The 14,191-nt window shown below is 37.3% G+C and overlaps 1 protein-coding gene across 1 annotated transcript; it reads right to left on the reverse strand.

Moving 5' to 3' along the window:
* Window positions 1-627: 627 nt before the first annotated feature.
* On the reverse strand, window positions 628-12,192 carry LOC103476447 (myelin and lymphocyte protein-like). The gene is made up of 4 exons (XM_008428812.3): window positions 11,917-12,192; window positions 5,209-5,373; window positions 4,988-5,128; window positions 628-4,704 (listed from the first exon to the last, which is right to left on the reverse strand). The coding sequence occupies exons 1-4, from the start codon at window positions 12,001-12,003 to the stop codon at window positions 4,630-4,632; spliced, it is 468 nt and encodes a 155-aa protein (XP_008427034.2). The 5' UTR covers window positions 12,004-12,192; the 3' UTR covers window positions 628-4,629.
* Window positions 12,193-14,191: the final 1,999 nt, after the last annotated feature.

The raw sequence follows: 14,191 nt of genomic DNA on the forward strand, positions 1-14,191 counted from the left end.
ATTAACTTTTCTGCTTTTCTTTATATAGAAAGTATTTCGATCAGTTGCTCTGTTTCCATTTTGCTCTATTTATTTATTTTTTTACCTTAATGCTTACCTGGTCAGGTGAGGTGGAAATGTACATCCTCTTGATTACTGACAAATGTCAGAACCACATTGACTGAGCTGGTTACGTCAGATCAATCTGAATCTTTATTTCTCATTAAAACGACTTCTTGTAATTTTAAGACATTGTTATAAAATTGCATCTTTATTCTGCTGTAACGATGACTCATTTTTGCAATTAAAATGTCTTGTATCCTGACCGTAATGCTCCCTTATACAACTCACAGAACAGATGATTGAATTAAAGGTATTTTTGAAAGTATATTCTGTGATTTTATTATAGAAATTGAGGATGGGAGGAATCGATTAAAATCAAATCTGGTATGAAAAAAAAATCTTGTAAGTAATATCATCCAACCTTATTCAGTATATTGGATAATATGGCTAACTACATATTACTTAATATTCACATTTCTTTGCTGGTATAACCTAAAAGTGTTGCATTTTAACATCTCACTTGAATTCCTGATCTACATGCAAATACTTGATAAACGTAAACACAGAGAAATGGGGAAAACAAGGTTTGTGAAATGTAGATTCAATTTTATTGTAGGTACAAACAGGATAGCAAAATGAACACTGACTATATAATATACTTCCTAGCAGCTAAGCAGACATCAGACTCGTTTTGCCTTTACTGGTGATGAAAACTCGTCACTGGAGGAGAGGAAGACCGGCTCAGCCCCGTCCAGAATGACTGCACTGTTAGGGTAGCCAACAAAGTCTGCAGGTAGATTTTTGCATATCTGGTGCTCTGGTTTCAAGATCATAGTTTAACCAAGTACTGTAAATAAAAAGTTAGTCCACGTTGTGATGATCCGGCAGACCGTGGACTGATGGACGCTGTCAGCTGGTCCAGGTGCTTGGATCCAATGGAAAGGTAATCGGCACAACGATCATGGTTCAGAAACACATCACGAGGTGTTATGATGCAAACCTGAAAAATTAAAAACAAACAAAAAACTAATAAGTGTCCATATTTAGCTGCACAACGTAATCAAAACTAATAATAAATCCTCAGCTCTTTTTGAGAGTTTTGCTTGAAAATAATTTGACAATATCTCAGGAAAGAAACTGCAAAAAATGTTTCGGAGGTGTAACAACACTGAAGTTACTGAGTAAAGAGTGAACTGAAGTATTTACTACTTAGAAAATGCATGTTAAAATCTGAATACTCTTTTGAAAGTGTGCAGCTGAAATTAATTTAAACTACTAGCAGGCAAAGCACAGGGTCCGCCTAATATTTGTACCAACAGTAAGAACAAAAAATTATGCATATAAGAGGCATTAGTTTATAAAAGTCGAGGCAAACCTAAATTTACCATTTTAAAAACAAAAAGCAGCGGCAGGATGTAACTTCATAACCTCATTTTCTAAGCAGAATCTCAGAGGGAAAAAAAATAGAAATTACGTTGAATAACGCAAGAACAGATTATAGCAGCCAACTGGAAAAATTCACTGTAACGTGGATTATAATTATGAAACAGCAAAGGTAGATGTCATATTTTTGGGATTCGGGAAATACGTGATTTGTACCATTTGTTCTGTGGGTTTTTTATGTGGATCGGTGCCACTTAAATGGCTGTGAAGCGAAGGTTTTGGACCTTAATCTGACTGACTACCTGTGTGGTTTGGATCGGGCTGAAGCGTTGCTGCTCTCGGCTGTTTTTAAATTACCTGCTCGGTATCGCTCCAACTGCATGTTAAATGTATTTTATATAATTGTCATACAAACAAAAACTAAGGAGTTGCCTAAAAATAATTTCATACTCCGTATAACACAAACGCAAACATCAACACACGTATTGACTTACCTTGTGCCGAATCGTGCCTCTGTTCTCAGCCTGTTCCCGTAGCAGTGGATTTCCTCCGGTATTATTTTCCTCCAACAAATTATTCCAGTGAACGAAGCGCGTACAGCTCCCTTTTAACCTCCGTCTTCCCATTTCTGACGCTGGATCTTCAATATCCTCAAGCTTTGAATTAACAGGCAGCTACAAACCGGGTGTTAGCTGTAGTGGCTAAGTTTTGGCTGCAGTCCGCTGTCGCCTTGATATCAACAGGAAAATGAAAAAAAAACAAAAAAAACTAAGCCCTGGATGGTACCGGCTAATTACTGGACCACACCAAAAAAACTCGATTGTTGTACCAGTAGCTCACAGATCTTGCAGCTTTGGCCAAGAACAATAGGAGCAAGCAGGACCCGGAACCAATCTATGTGGCATAAATTCAAACGGAAATACGTCACCACCTCTCCTGGCATACGTATACCCCATTCTTGGCTGGTTAGTTTCAGAACCTCTAAGCTATCGTTAGCCGTTTAGCTAACGTTGCAGCTGTCTGTTGTAGCAAATGGAACGTCTATAAAATCATCTTTTCAGCAGTTCAAAGTCAGGTGTGTGTTTTATGTAAAATACTAATTAAAAAAACATTTGTCAGGTACTGGGTTTTTTTTAAATCGTTTTGTGGGTTTTGCTCTTTGTGTTTCTTTGATTAGATCAGCCTTGCTTCTGTTTCACTGTAGTTCAGTTATTCTTAGTGATTCTAGTTTTATTGTGTCCAGTTATTCTTTCTTACTCTTAGATTTATTTTCCTAGTCCCCCTGTTGTGTACACTTGCGTGCTTTCTCTCTCTCTCTCTCTCTCTCTCTCTCTCTCTCTCTCTCTCTCTCTCTCTCTCTCTCTCAGCCAATCAGCTCAGGTCCTTTGTTCTAGCATTCTCTCTCCCAGCATTTATACACCTCTTCAACTCTTTTTTTTTTCTTGCTGGTTCCTCCCATTAAATCCTTTGGGTCCACCATCAGTACATGACAAGATTTTATTAGTATACAAAAATTTATTTCAAATTATTTGAAATACATTTATGGGACTGTTTTCTATTTTATAGCTGTGTGGTGCGGTTTAAATTGTATTTCACTGAACCATACATCGTATTATGTTCTAAACAACTAGATCAGCATGAGAACTAGTTCTCTATCATCTCACAGACAAAACTATCTTTTAGGATCATTAAGAACATGTCCATCAAAATCTAGAATTATTCAATAAAGATCATGGTGCATGTAATACTAATTATCAGTTTATCAAATGATATGTACTTCAGTTATTTGTTAATAAAAGTCTTATTAGACATTATGGTGACATTGCAGTTATTTTGTGAATCTTGATTTATTTTAACTAAAATAAAACATTTATGGTTTTTAACATTTGTAGTTTTTTTCTTGCATTTTAATAAAAAAAATGGACAAATCATGAAAAATAAACAACTAAATGACTTGGTAAATAAAACTTTAAGTAAACAAAAAGTAAAAATAATGAAGTAAGAGTAAATAAATTAAAGACAGTGAGTGTTGAACTGCTGCTTTCTTTTAGTAAAACGACACAAGGTCCAGGTTCAGATATTTTTCGACATCCATATTTTGAAATAGAAGTCAAAATTCTGATTTAATGAATTCATTTCAATGTCCATCTTTTTTTAAATTTCATTTAGTGAACAAACCAAGACATATTCTAATTTCCAATCTATTTATTTTGTGACAAAGATTTCCCACAGGTGAAATCATTTATTTACAATCTCGAAATCTCAACATTTATTCCACAGCACAGAGCATAAAAACGGGAAACAACACAGATTGTTCTTTAAGAATAGAATTTAAAAAAAGTTAATCAAAAACTAATCTCTTCATATTTTTGGTTTTATTTTTATTTAATCGTTTTACATTTAAAATGTAAAGAAAACAGATAAAAAAAGCAAACACAGTCGACTTGACCATGACGGATGAGAAATCGGTCATGAAATGTGTCAGACTTTGAACTTTGGGTGTTTTTTTTTCTTAAAAAACAGAAGTTTTGACCACTACAAATTGACTCTAATTTATTTTGACATTATCATTACTATTGTTACCATTATTATTATTATTATTATTATTATTAGTAGTAGTAGTAGTAGTAGTAAGTTTTTAGAATTTTACTTGATTTTCATGTGGTTCTGTTACCCCTGTGTCATTGATTTAGTGTGTTACCTGTCTAGTTATTAATATAATAAAGGAAATACCTGAAAAGTAACTTTCGTGCATTCATATGGAAAAAAAAAAAAGCAACGTTTAAACATCTGGAGTGAATTATAAAATTGTACCTGGGTTTGTGTTAAAGGTTTCTGCTGGTTGAGTGGACTCTAAAGCAGCTGCTTTGTGAAGGTCAAATGACCACCATGAAATGTCAGATGAAATGAAAACATTGAAAATCTTTCTTTCCTATTTGTTAAACAACTCAAACTGTCTGAATGAATGTATTTTTCTAAAAGAAGGACATTTTTTAAGCGCTTCTATCAGCAGTATCACTCAGACCTAATAGTTGCTTATCATGTCAAAACAGCGACTTATACTGTGCATAATGGGTTTCATCACTTTAGTTCTTTTTCGCCATTTGTTCTAACGAAACAGGAAACACAAAAATGCGTCACATATGTCATTATTATTCTGCGTCTGTCCTTGTGTTTGACGTCTGGAGGGGTTCAGGTTGTGCTTCAGGCTCTCTTCCATCGGATGGCAGAGAAAATGGCATGGAGGAAGTAGAGGAGAGTAGCCACATGGGACATCACCTAAAAATGATCCAAACAGAAGCGTTAAAGTGCCTGGATGCCAAACGGAAGCAGAGAGACGTACATCAGCGGTAGCTTTATTTACGAAACAAAAGTCCAAATTCAAAATGTAAAAATAACTCAAAGGATTTTAGATTTTGGACTGAAATTTGCAATCCTGTAATTCTGATTTGGAGAATAAACTCTGCTAAACTCTTCTTTTTGTACTTCAGAGTTTTAGAGCCACACTAAAAAAAATTATAAATAAATAAAAATAGTGAAAAATTAGGTGTGTTTTGCGTACCACTGCAGAAATGTCAAGTCGGTAGGTTTTCAGTAGGGTTATGTCAACTAATGAAGCAGTCTTATACACAATGGTGATGTAGGCTAACACCACCGACGCACTGAGGTAGAAAACCGCTGCCACAAAATGAAAACCAGCATCCTGCAAGACAAGAGAAGGAAGGCTGTCAACACCGAATGACTGTCAGGAAATGTGTAGTTTTCTATTTATGTGTGTCTAACCAGGCCGGGCCAAAAGCTGCTCTGATTGCCTCCACATGCAAAGATGAGAAGCCACAGAGTCGTCCCGACGAAGCAGAAGATGGACACGAACATGACCCAGCCCAGAGGATTGTCTGGGACGACTCGGGTCGAGGCCACCAGGATCCACACCAAACCCCCAATGACCTGCAAGGAGAGAGGAGGACAAGTTTAAAAGTCCAAATCTGATTTCTACTTAACATCCTCAAAAAAAAAAAAAATTCACTCAACAACATAATTAATTGATTAAATAGTTAGGGACATTTGTAAATCACTTTTTATTTTTTTATTTGCATTCGCAAGAAGCTTCTGCTGCCAACCATTTGTCTGTGACCCTTACAGACCGTTATTTTCTCTCATTTCTGAGAGTAAAATGCTGTAAATTATCTGATTTGTTTAGATGAGTTAAATCAGCTTCATAAGCTAAAACTGCATGGTGGCACAGTTAAATTTACCATTGGATCTAGCTCAGAGTTCACATCTTACTTAAAATATATTTCTTGAAGCCTTAGTATAGATATTTAAACTGATGTACATGATAAAGACAGGGGAAAAACCCTGTAATTTTATATTACATTGATTTTTGAGGCTCATTTTTAGTCCCTATCCATCCATTCATTTTCTTACACCCTTGTCCCTGAGTGGGGTCAGGAGGGTTGCTGGTGCCTATCTCCAGCTAACGTTCCGGGCGAGAGGCAGGGTCACCCTGGACAGGTTGCCAGTCTGTCGCAGGGCAACACAGAGACACACAGGACACACAACCACGCACACACACACACACTCATACCTACGGACAATTTGGAGAGGCCAATTAAACCTGACAGTCATGTTTTTGGACTGTGGGAGGAAACCGGAGTACCTGGAGAAAACCCACGCATGCACAGGGAGAACATGCAAACTCCATGCAGAAAGACCGGGGCCGGGAATCGAACCCAGAACCTTCTTGCTGCAAGGCAACAGCTCTACCAACTGCGCCACTGTGCAGCCTTTTAGTCCCTAACTGAATCAATTTTTTTTTAAAAAGTGGCTAAATCTTAAAATCTCACAAAATGCATTTGGACTTTTTTTTATCAACATATTTCCTAGATATTCATGACTGAAAGGCAATATTCTGGGTTATGAAAAACACAAACCAGCTTTTATATTCTCAGCCTTGTCACTGTTCTGTACATTGTCTCAGTTTTTCCTCTCCTCCTTTGACAAACATTGGGCTTAAAATAACCTTCACACAGAAACACAAGGCTGAGGCAAATGTACGTCCATCAGAGCTTTTCCTATCCTTCTGTAAACACTTAGTTTTCTCTCTCTCTCTGCATTATCAAAAAGTATTTTTTTTATAAAGCTTAGCATATTAAGTATAGATATTAAGAGATATTAAAAACCACTCTGTGTCTCTTGGAAGGGGATTAGTGACTCTTGTGTTTAAAATCTTCCACAGCATGTTTCAGTGTGGATGGAGTGTAAATAATATTGTTGAGTAGTGAAACTGTATGTGAGCCTCTGTGGAACTGATTTGGTTTTATGTATGAATATTGATAATGCTATTTCCTTCCGTCAGAGCCATAGCTGAGTTAGACAGATTAAAGGGATGACATCGTTCTAAGGCACATGTGTCAAACTCAAGGCCTGGGGGCCAAAATCTGGCCCGCTGCAGCTTTTTATGTGGCCCTCTGGACTCAAAATTACACAGATTAGTCCTTCCAGTTCGTCACAAATCCGCAAAATTCACACAAAATCAACAGATCCCCAAATTATTTCTGATTTTACTGCAAATCATTCTCAAAATTGGTCAGAAACATTGGGTTTAAGTGACTGCTGCCTCAGCCTTTCTTGGTGTCAAATTACAGTCTGTTATTGATTTTAAAAAAGTCACACTCAACATCTTACATTAGCATAAATGTTGTAAAAAAAAAACAAAAAACTAATATTTCTAAATTGTCAGCACAAAATCTGTGATTGTGATAGCAAAGTACCACAAGATCAATTCTGGATGGACTGATCAGAGTAAAAAGGTGTTTATTAATATTTCACTTTAAGAAACACTTACTGAGTGCTGAATCAAACAGCGGTTTATTGATATTTTAATAGTTTAATGGGTTTTATTAATAGATTCTGGCACAACCTGCCCTTTAAGAACATTCAGATTTTTCCATTTGGCCCAAAATGAAAATTAGTTTGATGCCCCAGTCAGGAGAAGGTTGCCAGTAAAAAAAAAAAAATCTGTTGAGATATGAGAAGCACATAAAGACAAATAAAGCTGGCTACGAGAGAGTAAACATGGAAAAACTGGACATTTCTATAAAAGTTGACAAAAAGAAAAGATATAAAGTTGAATCTTCCATGGAATAAATCAGCAGCATAGAATAAGTCTCCAGCAGCCACCTGTGTTCTCCAGTACACAAGAAACTCAACATCTCCATATGAGTGGGATAAAAAGTGGGAATTTCAAGACATAATTCCCCTTTTTGTCCCCAAAGAAAACAACCCTTACCTGGTTAAAATCTCCCAAACCTTTTGGAATAAATATTTTACAGTCTGGTAAAACCTAGCTTCAATTTTTGGGCCATAAGTCCAAATGGAATTATTGGCACTAAATCAAGACAACATCACTACAAAGTGTAACTTTTCTTCTTGTTTAGTTGGATAAAGTTAAGAGACGTCCTCACAATCGCAAAGATGTGAGGAATATTTGCAAGGTAGCATGGACAAATGATAATAATTCATAAAAACCAGTCAGTTAACAGGGATGTGTCGACTTGTGAGAGCCAGTATCTCAGAACACTGAATTTAAAGAAATGTCCAACAGGAAACAACGTTTCTCCATCCATCCTCCGTCCTTGTCGTAATTAAGAAACTCCACTATAATGAAAAAGCCACACATTGTTTACTTCAAAGCCCCTCTTGAAACTCAATAAAACCGCTGCGCAAATAATGTTGTTCCAGAAGCTGGAGAAGCTATTCACACGTTTCTTTCAAACCAAGCAGCCAACCTGCAGTTTGCCCGACAGGAATGCGCCGTTCCCTAAATCAAACAATCAATCTGTAAACATTTCTCAAGCATCGTACGTTCTTTCAATTCCATGAAAGCAGATTTTCCTCTTTGAAGTTACCTTTCCCTGTTGGGTGGTAGATACGTCTCAATGTCTTTGTGTGAGTGACAAAAGGTATTTCTGCTATGAAGCGCTGTAAACGACACAGTTTGACTCTTAACACAGTGGCGGGTGATTTTGACCCGAGGACAACAGGAGGGTTAACACCAATTTATTCAAAGAACATGAACATGGAGAAGCTCATATTTGCAGAAACTTTAAATTTTTTGCTAATGATATGTTTAATAGCGACAGACAGATATTAAAAAAACAACAACTAATTTTTAAAAAATATCTGACACCAAGAAAAGGAAAACAGTCTTTTAAACAATTCAGTACAGAAATGAGAGACAGAACAAATTTGTTCTGGACAAACACGACAGCCGTCCCACATAGAGGCATCGGCACAAAACTTTTATTGTTTCTTCTCTCTGTCGGCTGTATCCATTGCCAAAAGGAACGTTTGCACAGCTTGGTAAATTTCTGAGGAAAATAAAAACCTATCCTTCTGACAATCCTTGAAATGTTTACAGTTTGATTCCACTGAAACCAAGAAGGACGTCATACTTCACTGATCGGTCCTATCATGATGTGGAGGGTTTTGTTTTTCTAATAATACCATCAGGTTTCTGGATTGCAGCTTCTTTTTGGAAGAAGTGTCTGATATGGGGAAACAATCTTGCGTAAATCTGTTTATATTTCCAAACGACTGACTGAAAAGGTTTCCACTTCATCTGTGTAAAGAGGCTAACCCTGTTTGAACCGCTGTAGAGTAAACCGTGCCTCTTAACGTTTCTTAAAAAGTGAGACGACCAGCCCAGTGAATCACTCCACAGATGTTTCAGTCAGAAATGTATTTTGTCTCAAAATACTTCACCTAAAGCCTTACCATCAGGGGAACTGTTTAACTTTGTTATATCCGTCTTTTTCCTCAGACTGACTCATCAGAGAAAACCTGGTGACTAAATTGATTAGCTGTCTGGGTTGTGAAAAGTTGGCAGAAATTCCTTGAGGGAAATCGAACGTCCTTCTCCTCAGACTCTCCATGGTGACTTTCTTGTTTGAAACTTTGTGTTTAATTATTTTGTGCACATCTTTTGTTAAAATACACCTCTCTATGACCTCATCTTTTCTGGAAAAAAAAGGTATAAAAAGCAACATTGTTTTTGCATCTTCTTGCTAAATTACCTTCAGGTATCATCCAGATCTGAACAGTACATTTTGCTTCCTGATATGAAATAAAAATGCAACAGTATTTGCAAACCAAGTGTGAAAAAGACAATTTTCTCTTTGACTGTTGACAAATGACAACAGTTCGCCTGGCAGTTCTCCCAGTTAAAGGGAAGTTTTCCTTCCCACTGTCGCCACAAGTATGAAGGACTGCATCAAAACTAACAAACAGATGCAAACAACTGTCCACTGATCCCATATGATCACTCAGGAGGAAGCAGGTGATGTCAAATTCATTGTGAATCATACAAACAGAACGAATCAAATGAACTCAGTGAACAGACAACAGAATTTGCTCCAGTAGGTCTTTGGAGAACAACAAGTCTTTTCACTTTGCCATTAATAATGCCATTTTAATTGTTTTTCCCCCATAGCACTGCAGAGTATTGTTTGGTTCCTTCATGTTGCTTTTTTAAGCTGTAAATGATAATAAAAATAACATGGCGCCACAAATTTTATGTCCGGTGAAATATTTTTGGGTTTGAATTGTATTTTTGTGTCTCGTTTGTTTTAAATTACAAATGAAAAAAATGGGGGGAAAAATGAAGAACCCACTTCACTGAAAACCATTGAAAACCTCCTAGTTATTCCACCAAGTACTGATTTCTGAACTCTTTCTGAGTTAAAACATTAGTATTGTTGTTTCTAAATGAACACGAACTTGTTTCCTTTTGCATTATTTGAGGTTGGGGAGCGTTGCATCCTTTTCCTTATTTTGACCATTCCTCATAATCTGCAAATAAATACCACATCTTTGTTTGGAGGCATGTTGTCAGTAGTTCATAGAACAGAAGAACAATGTCCATTTTACTCAAACATATACCTACGAAGAGTAAAATCAGAGAAACTAACAATGTTAAGTGTTCTCTTATTTTTTTCCAGAGCTGTATGCATATATATGCGCATATGTAGAATGTTGCCTGGTGATATATCTATCAAAAATTGTTATCATAAAATGTGAAAATGTTTAAACAAAGACATTTTTGTACAAATAGAACTGCATTGATCAAAACAAACTGACTTTGACACCACCGTGCTTTAATAAACTTTATTTATTAATGACCACTTCAGCTCTCTGTTTTAGGGCAAAGGGGCTCGGTTCCCCTCGATCCGCCCGGCCCACTTTAAAAGTCTCACTGTTTAAATAAACAGCATCAGTACATTTCCATTGCTGAGCAGCAGATCATGTAAACGGTCGGGCCACAAAATAAACCAAGTGACCCGATGACTGGTTTAGATTTACACCTTGCTCTGCAACTATATCTGCATAGCGCGGGTGTTTTTCCACCTGTGTCGCAAAGATTTAATCTTCCACGTTTCCTTGTGCAACACAAAAAAACAGGGAAAGAGAGAGAGAGAGAAAGAGAGAGAAGTCAAGAATCCAGGTGTCATCCACACCTCCAGTAAGAGAAACAGAAAAGCTGCAGCAGTCAATGAAGAATTTGACTTTGCAATCCTCATAAAAAGTGATAAAAACATTACAAACCTGTTTTGCTATTATTTTATTTAACATTTACATACAGTTTAACATATTAGTGTTATAAAAACTTTATCCAAATTTCTTACGACCTGCTGCTCTTCTATCTTTTGCTCTTTTTGTTATTTGCAAACCTGAAGTCTTGTCCATTGAATATCGAAGCTAAAAGTCGCTTAAAATAGCAAATATACATATTACCGTTTAATTCATTTCAGCATCACCACTCACAACGACCTCAAGTTTAAACATCAAAGTCAAATCTGCAAGGATATACCTTTAAGGCAGTTAGTGCAGAACCCGAGTTTGACTTTCTTATAATTTGCACAGGCGTACAAAGAACATGGCCGCCTCCTTCATGCTTTGATCTACATGTTAATGTTTAGCTGTGAAAAATAATAACAGTTGCTGTTTTTTTTTTTTTTTCTGTTGCCAAGGTTGTCAGAAACAATAGGTCATTCAGGCCAAGCTGCTAGCATAAACTCAGACTGCAGCCATGTTGTCCAAGTAACATATGCTACCACTTACCAACAATTATTAATAAAAAAAACAACTCTAGTTTAAGTTGATTTGAGATTCTTATTTAGTTTTGGGTTTAGCTTAACAAAAGAAAGTTCTCATTTTTTCACAACTGGACGCAGATGTTAAAGAACCAGCCCAACATCACATTAATTGCTGTCTAAATGGAGACATGATTCTGTTGAGAAAAGCTTACGGGAAAAAAAAAAAAAACAGGTTCAAAGTGATTCTGAGTGAATCAGTACTAATAAAAGATAATGTCCTCGCAGGTAAAGAAGGAGTGGTCTGAGTCAGGAGTGTTAAACGCCAAACGCAACATGATAAAGATAAAAACCCGACTCTGTTAAGAATCAGCCGCTGACCCAAAAAGACACTTACCCACTCAGGGATGAAGAAGAGGTCAGGAACGCTGATGAAGATTCTGGCACCGGTGGGCAGAACATCACCAGAGGTGGTGGAAGCCATAGTCCAAATTTGAACACGTGTGTGTGAGTGCGTGCGGGCGTGTGTGTGTCTGGGGTTTTCCTCCAGAATGTGATGCACAAACTGTTAGTTTTCTGCTCTTTAAAGGGCGTTTTTCTCTCCTGCCCTGTCTTCCTGCTGCACCTCCCTCCGCTTCTCCTCCCCTTCACCTATGCATCCATTCCCCAACGACCTGTTTGACAGGTGCTTTTTTGGCTTTGTTTGTGCAGCATTAGGACACTCTCAGAGTGCACTGTGTGTGTGTGTGTGTGTGTGGGAGGGGGGGGCAGGGGGGAGGCGCGTGTGTGTGTGTAAGTGCTTCGGTGTGGAGTCTTTATGTGTTGCCCTCATCTTTCTTCCAGTGCCTGTTGACATGCCGCTATAAATGGCAACGACCACTTTTACATGAACACAAAAATAGAGGAGAGTAGAGCAAGTGATGCCGTTTTCATTCATTAGTTTGGATACTTGGAATTAGTGATATGGCAAAAAAAAAAAAAAGAGAGAACTTTTCCTTACATTACTTCTATTTAAGAGTGTCATTTCCCCGTCACCAATTTGTTTCTTCTGGTTTCATTTTATGCCAGACATTTTGGCAGGTGTGTTCCATTTAAAACACAAATTTGTGCTCAAGTTTTAACGTGCAGGATGTTACTTTAACATGTGCTCATCCTGTTGTTTTAATCTGAATGTTGTCCGTCTTCTGAAGTGCACCAGTCCCTCCTGCAGCGTGAAACATGATGCCTCCACTCAGGGGCGCGGTAAAGAGGTGAAAAGTGATGACAATTCTAGGGGCCCTGACCAGCAGGGAGCCCTCCACAATTTAATTATTTGTGTTTTGTTCATAGAAATAAAATTTAAAAAATCGGGATCCTGTCAAATACAAAATTAATCATGTTGTATTTTCAAAGATTGTTTTTAGCTGTAAAAATTTAATGTTACCCCTCCAACACCAAAAAACACACATTCGTTTTTGCCCTGAACCCCCCCTGGATCTGCATGAAATGGTTCGTTCCTGCTTGGAGCGCTTGACTGTGACGCTGTTCAGCTGCAGTCAGTAGAAGCTGCAGCTGAATACAGCTGCCATGAAATGACTGTGCCAGTTACTATGCTGCTAAGAAAAGTTTGAAAATCGGGTTTTCAACAAAAACAAAAAAAATAGAGCGAGGGAGAGAGAGAAAAAGGCAAGAGTGTTAATTTATAACCCAGTTTTTCTCCATGAGAGGTGAGTAGACTGAGATTATCAACCATTTAGCATAGTTAGCTACAGATACTGTTTGCCTCCATTTCACTAGCAATTAATGAATTAAGGAAAACAAATTACCAACATATTCATATATTTAACTTGTTCCCTGTGCCTTTTACCACTTAATAGATGAGTGAGTGAGCAGAAGCTCTAACCCACGTCCCTCCTGACCCATCCTCTCCTGAGTTAAACTAAAGCTGGAGTATGTAACTTTTATATAAATATTTTTTTCACATATTTTTTAAAACTGTCGTTATGTTGTGACAATATGAGAGGTAATCTGTGAAAAATCTATTTTCTCTGTTTTCCCCCAGTGCTATCTAGAAACAACCAGTCAGTGGCAGGACTGTTTTACTGCTGTCAATCACAACCTCATGTGGTGCTGCTCATCCTTCCTCCCCCTTGATTTGTGCCGTGCTGCAGCTAGCTTAGCACAGAGCTAACCCTGGGCTTGGCACGTTTGCAAACTTCCCCCTTTATCAGTGCATATTATGCAAAAAATTTTATTTTTGCATAATATGCAAAAGTTATTTGGAATTTTTGCATACGCCAATAAGCAAAAATTCTGATGTGCAAGATTCAATAAAACATTTTCACTACAGTGCCAAACTGTTCTTTTCTACCAGCTAACAAGCTGATGTTCAAGAGTTTGACTTAAAATAAGTTTAGATCTCATGAGAGGATACAGTACTCTCTTTGTTCTTGTTGTCAACCAATGTTTTGTGTTGTTTAAACCCACAAACTGTCCATCATGTTCCTCTTAACCTGTTAAGCCCGAGGACCCAACGGTGGGTCCAGCTGTCATGTGACCTCGACTCGCTCTGTAAACAAAGACTCCACGTGCCTTTTAAAAAAAAATTTTTTTTATTATCCGCTAAAAGAAGCTTTAATCTTTCAAAAACTATTCCGCATAAAGGTTTTGCCCAAAATGTTAAGATTTTAGAG

This window comes from Poecilia reticulata, chromosome 15 (assembly GCF_904066995.2).
Source record: "Poecilia reticulata chromosome 15, P_reticulata-male-v2, whole genome shotgun sequence".
NCBI lineage: Eukaryota > Metazoa > Chordata > Actinopteri > Cyprinodontiformes > Poeciliidae > Poecilia > Poecilia reticulata.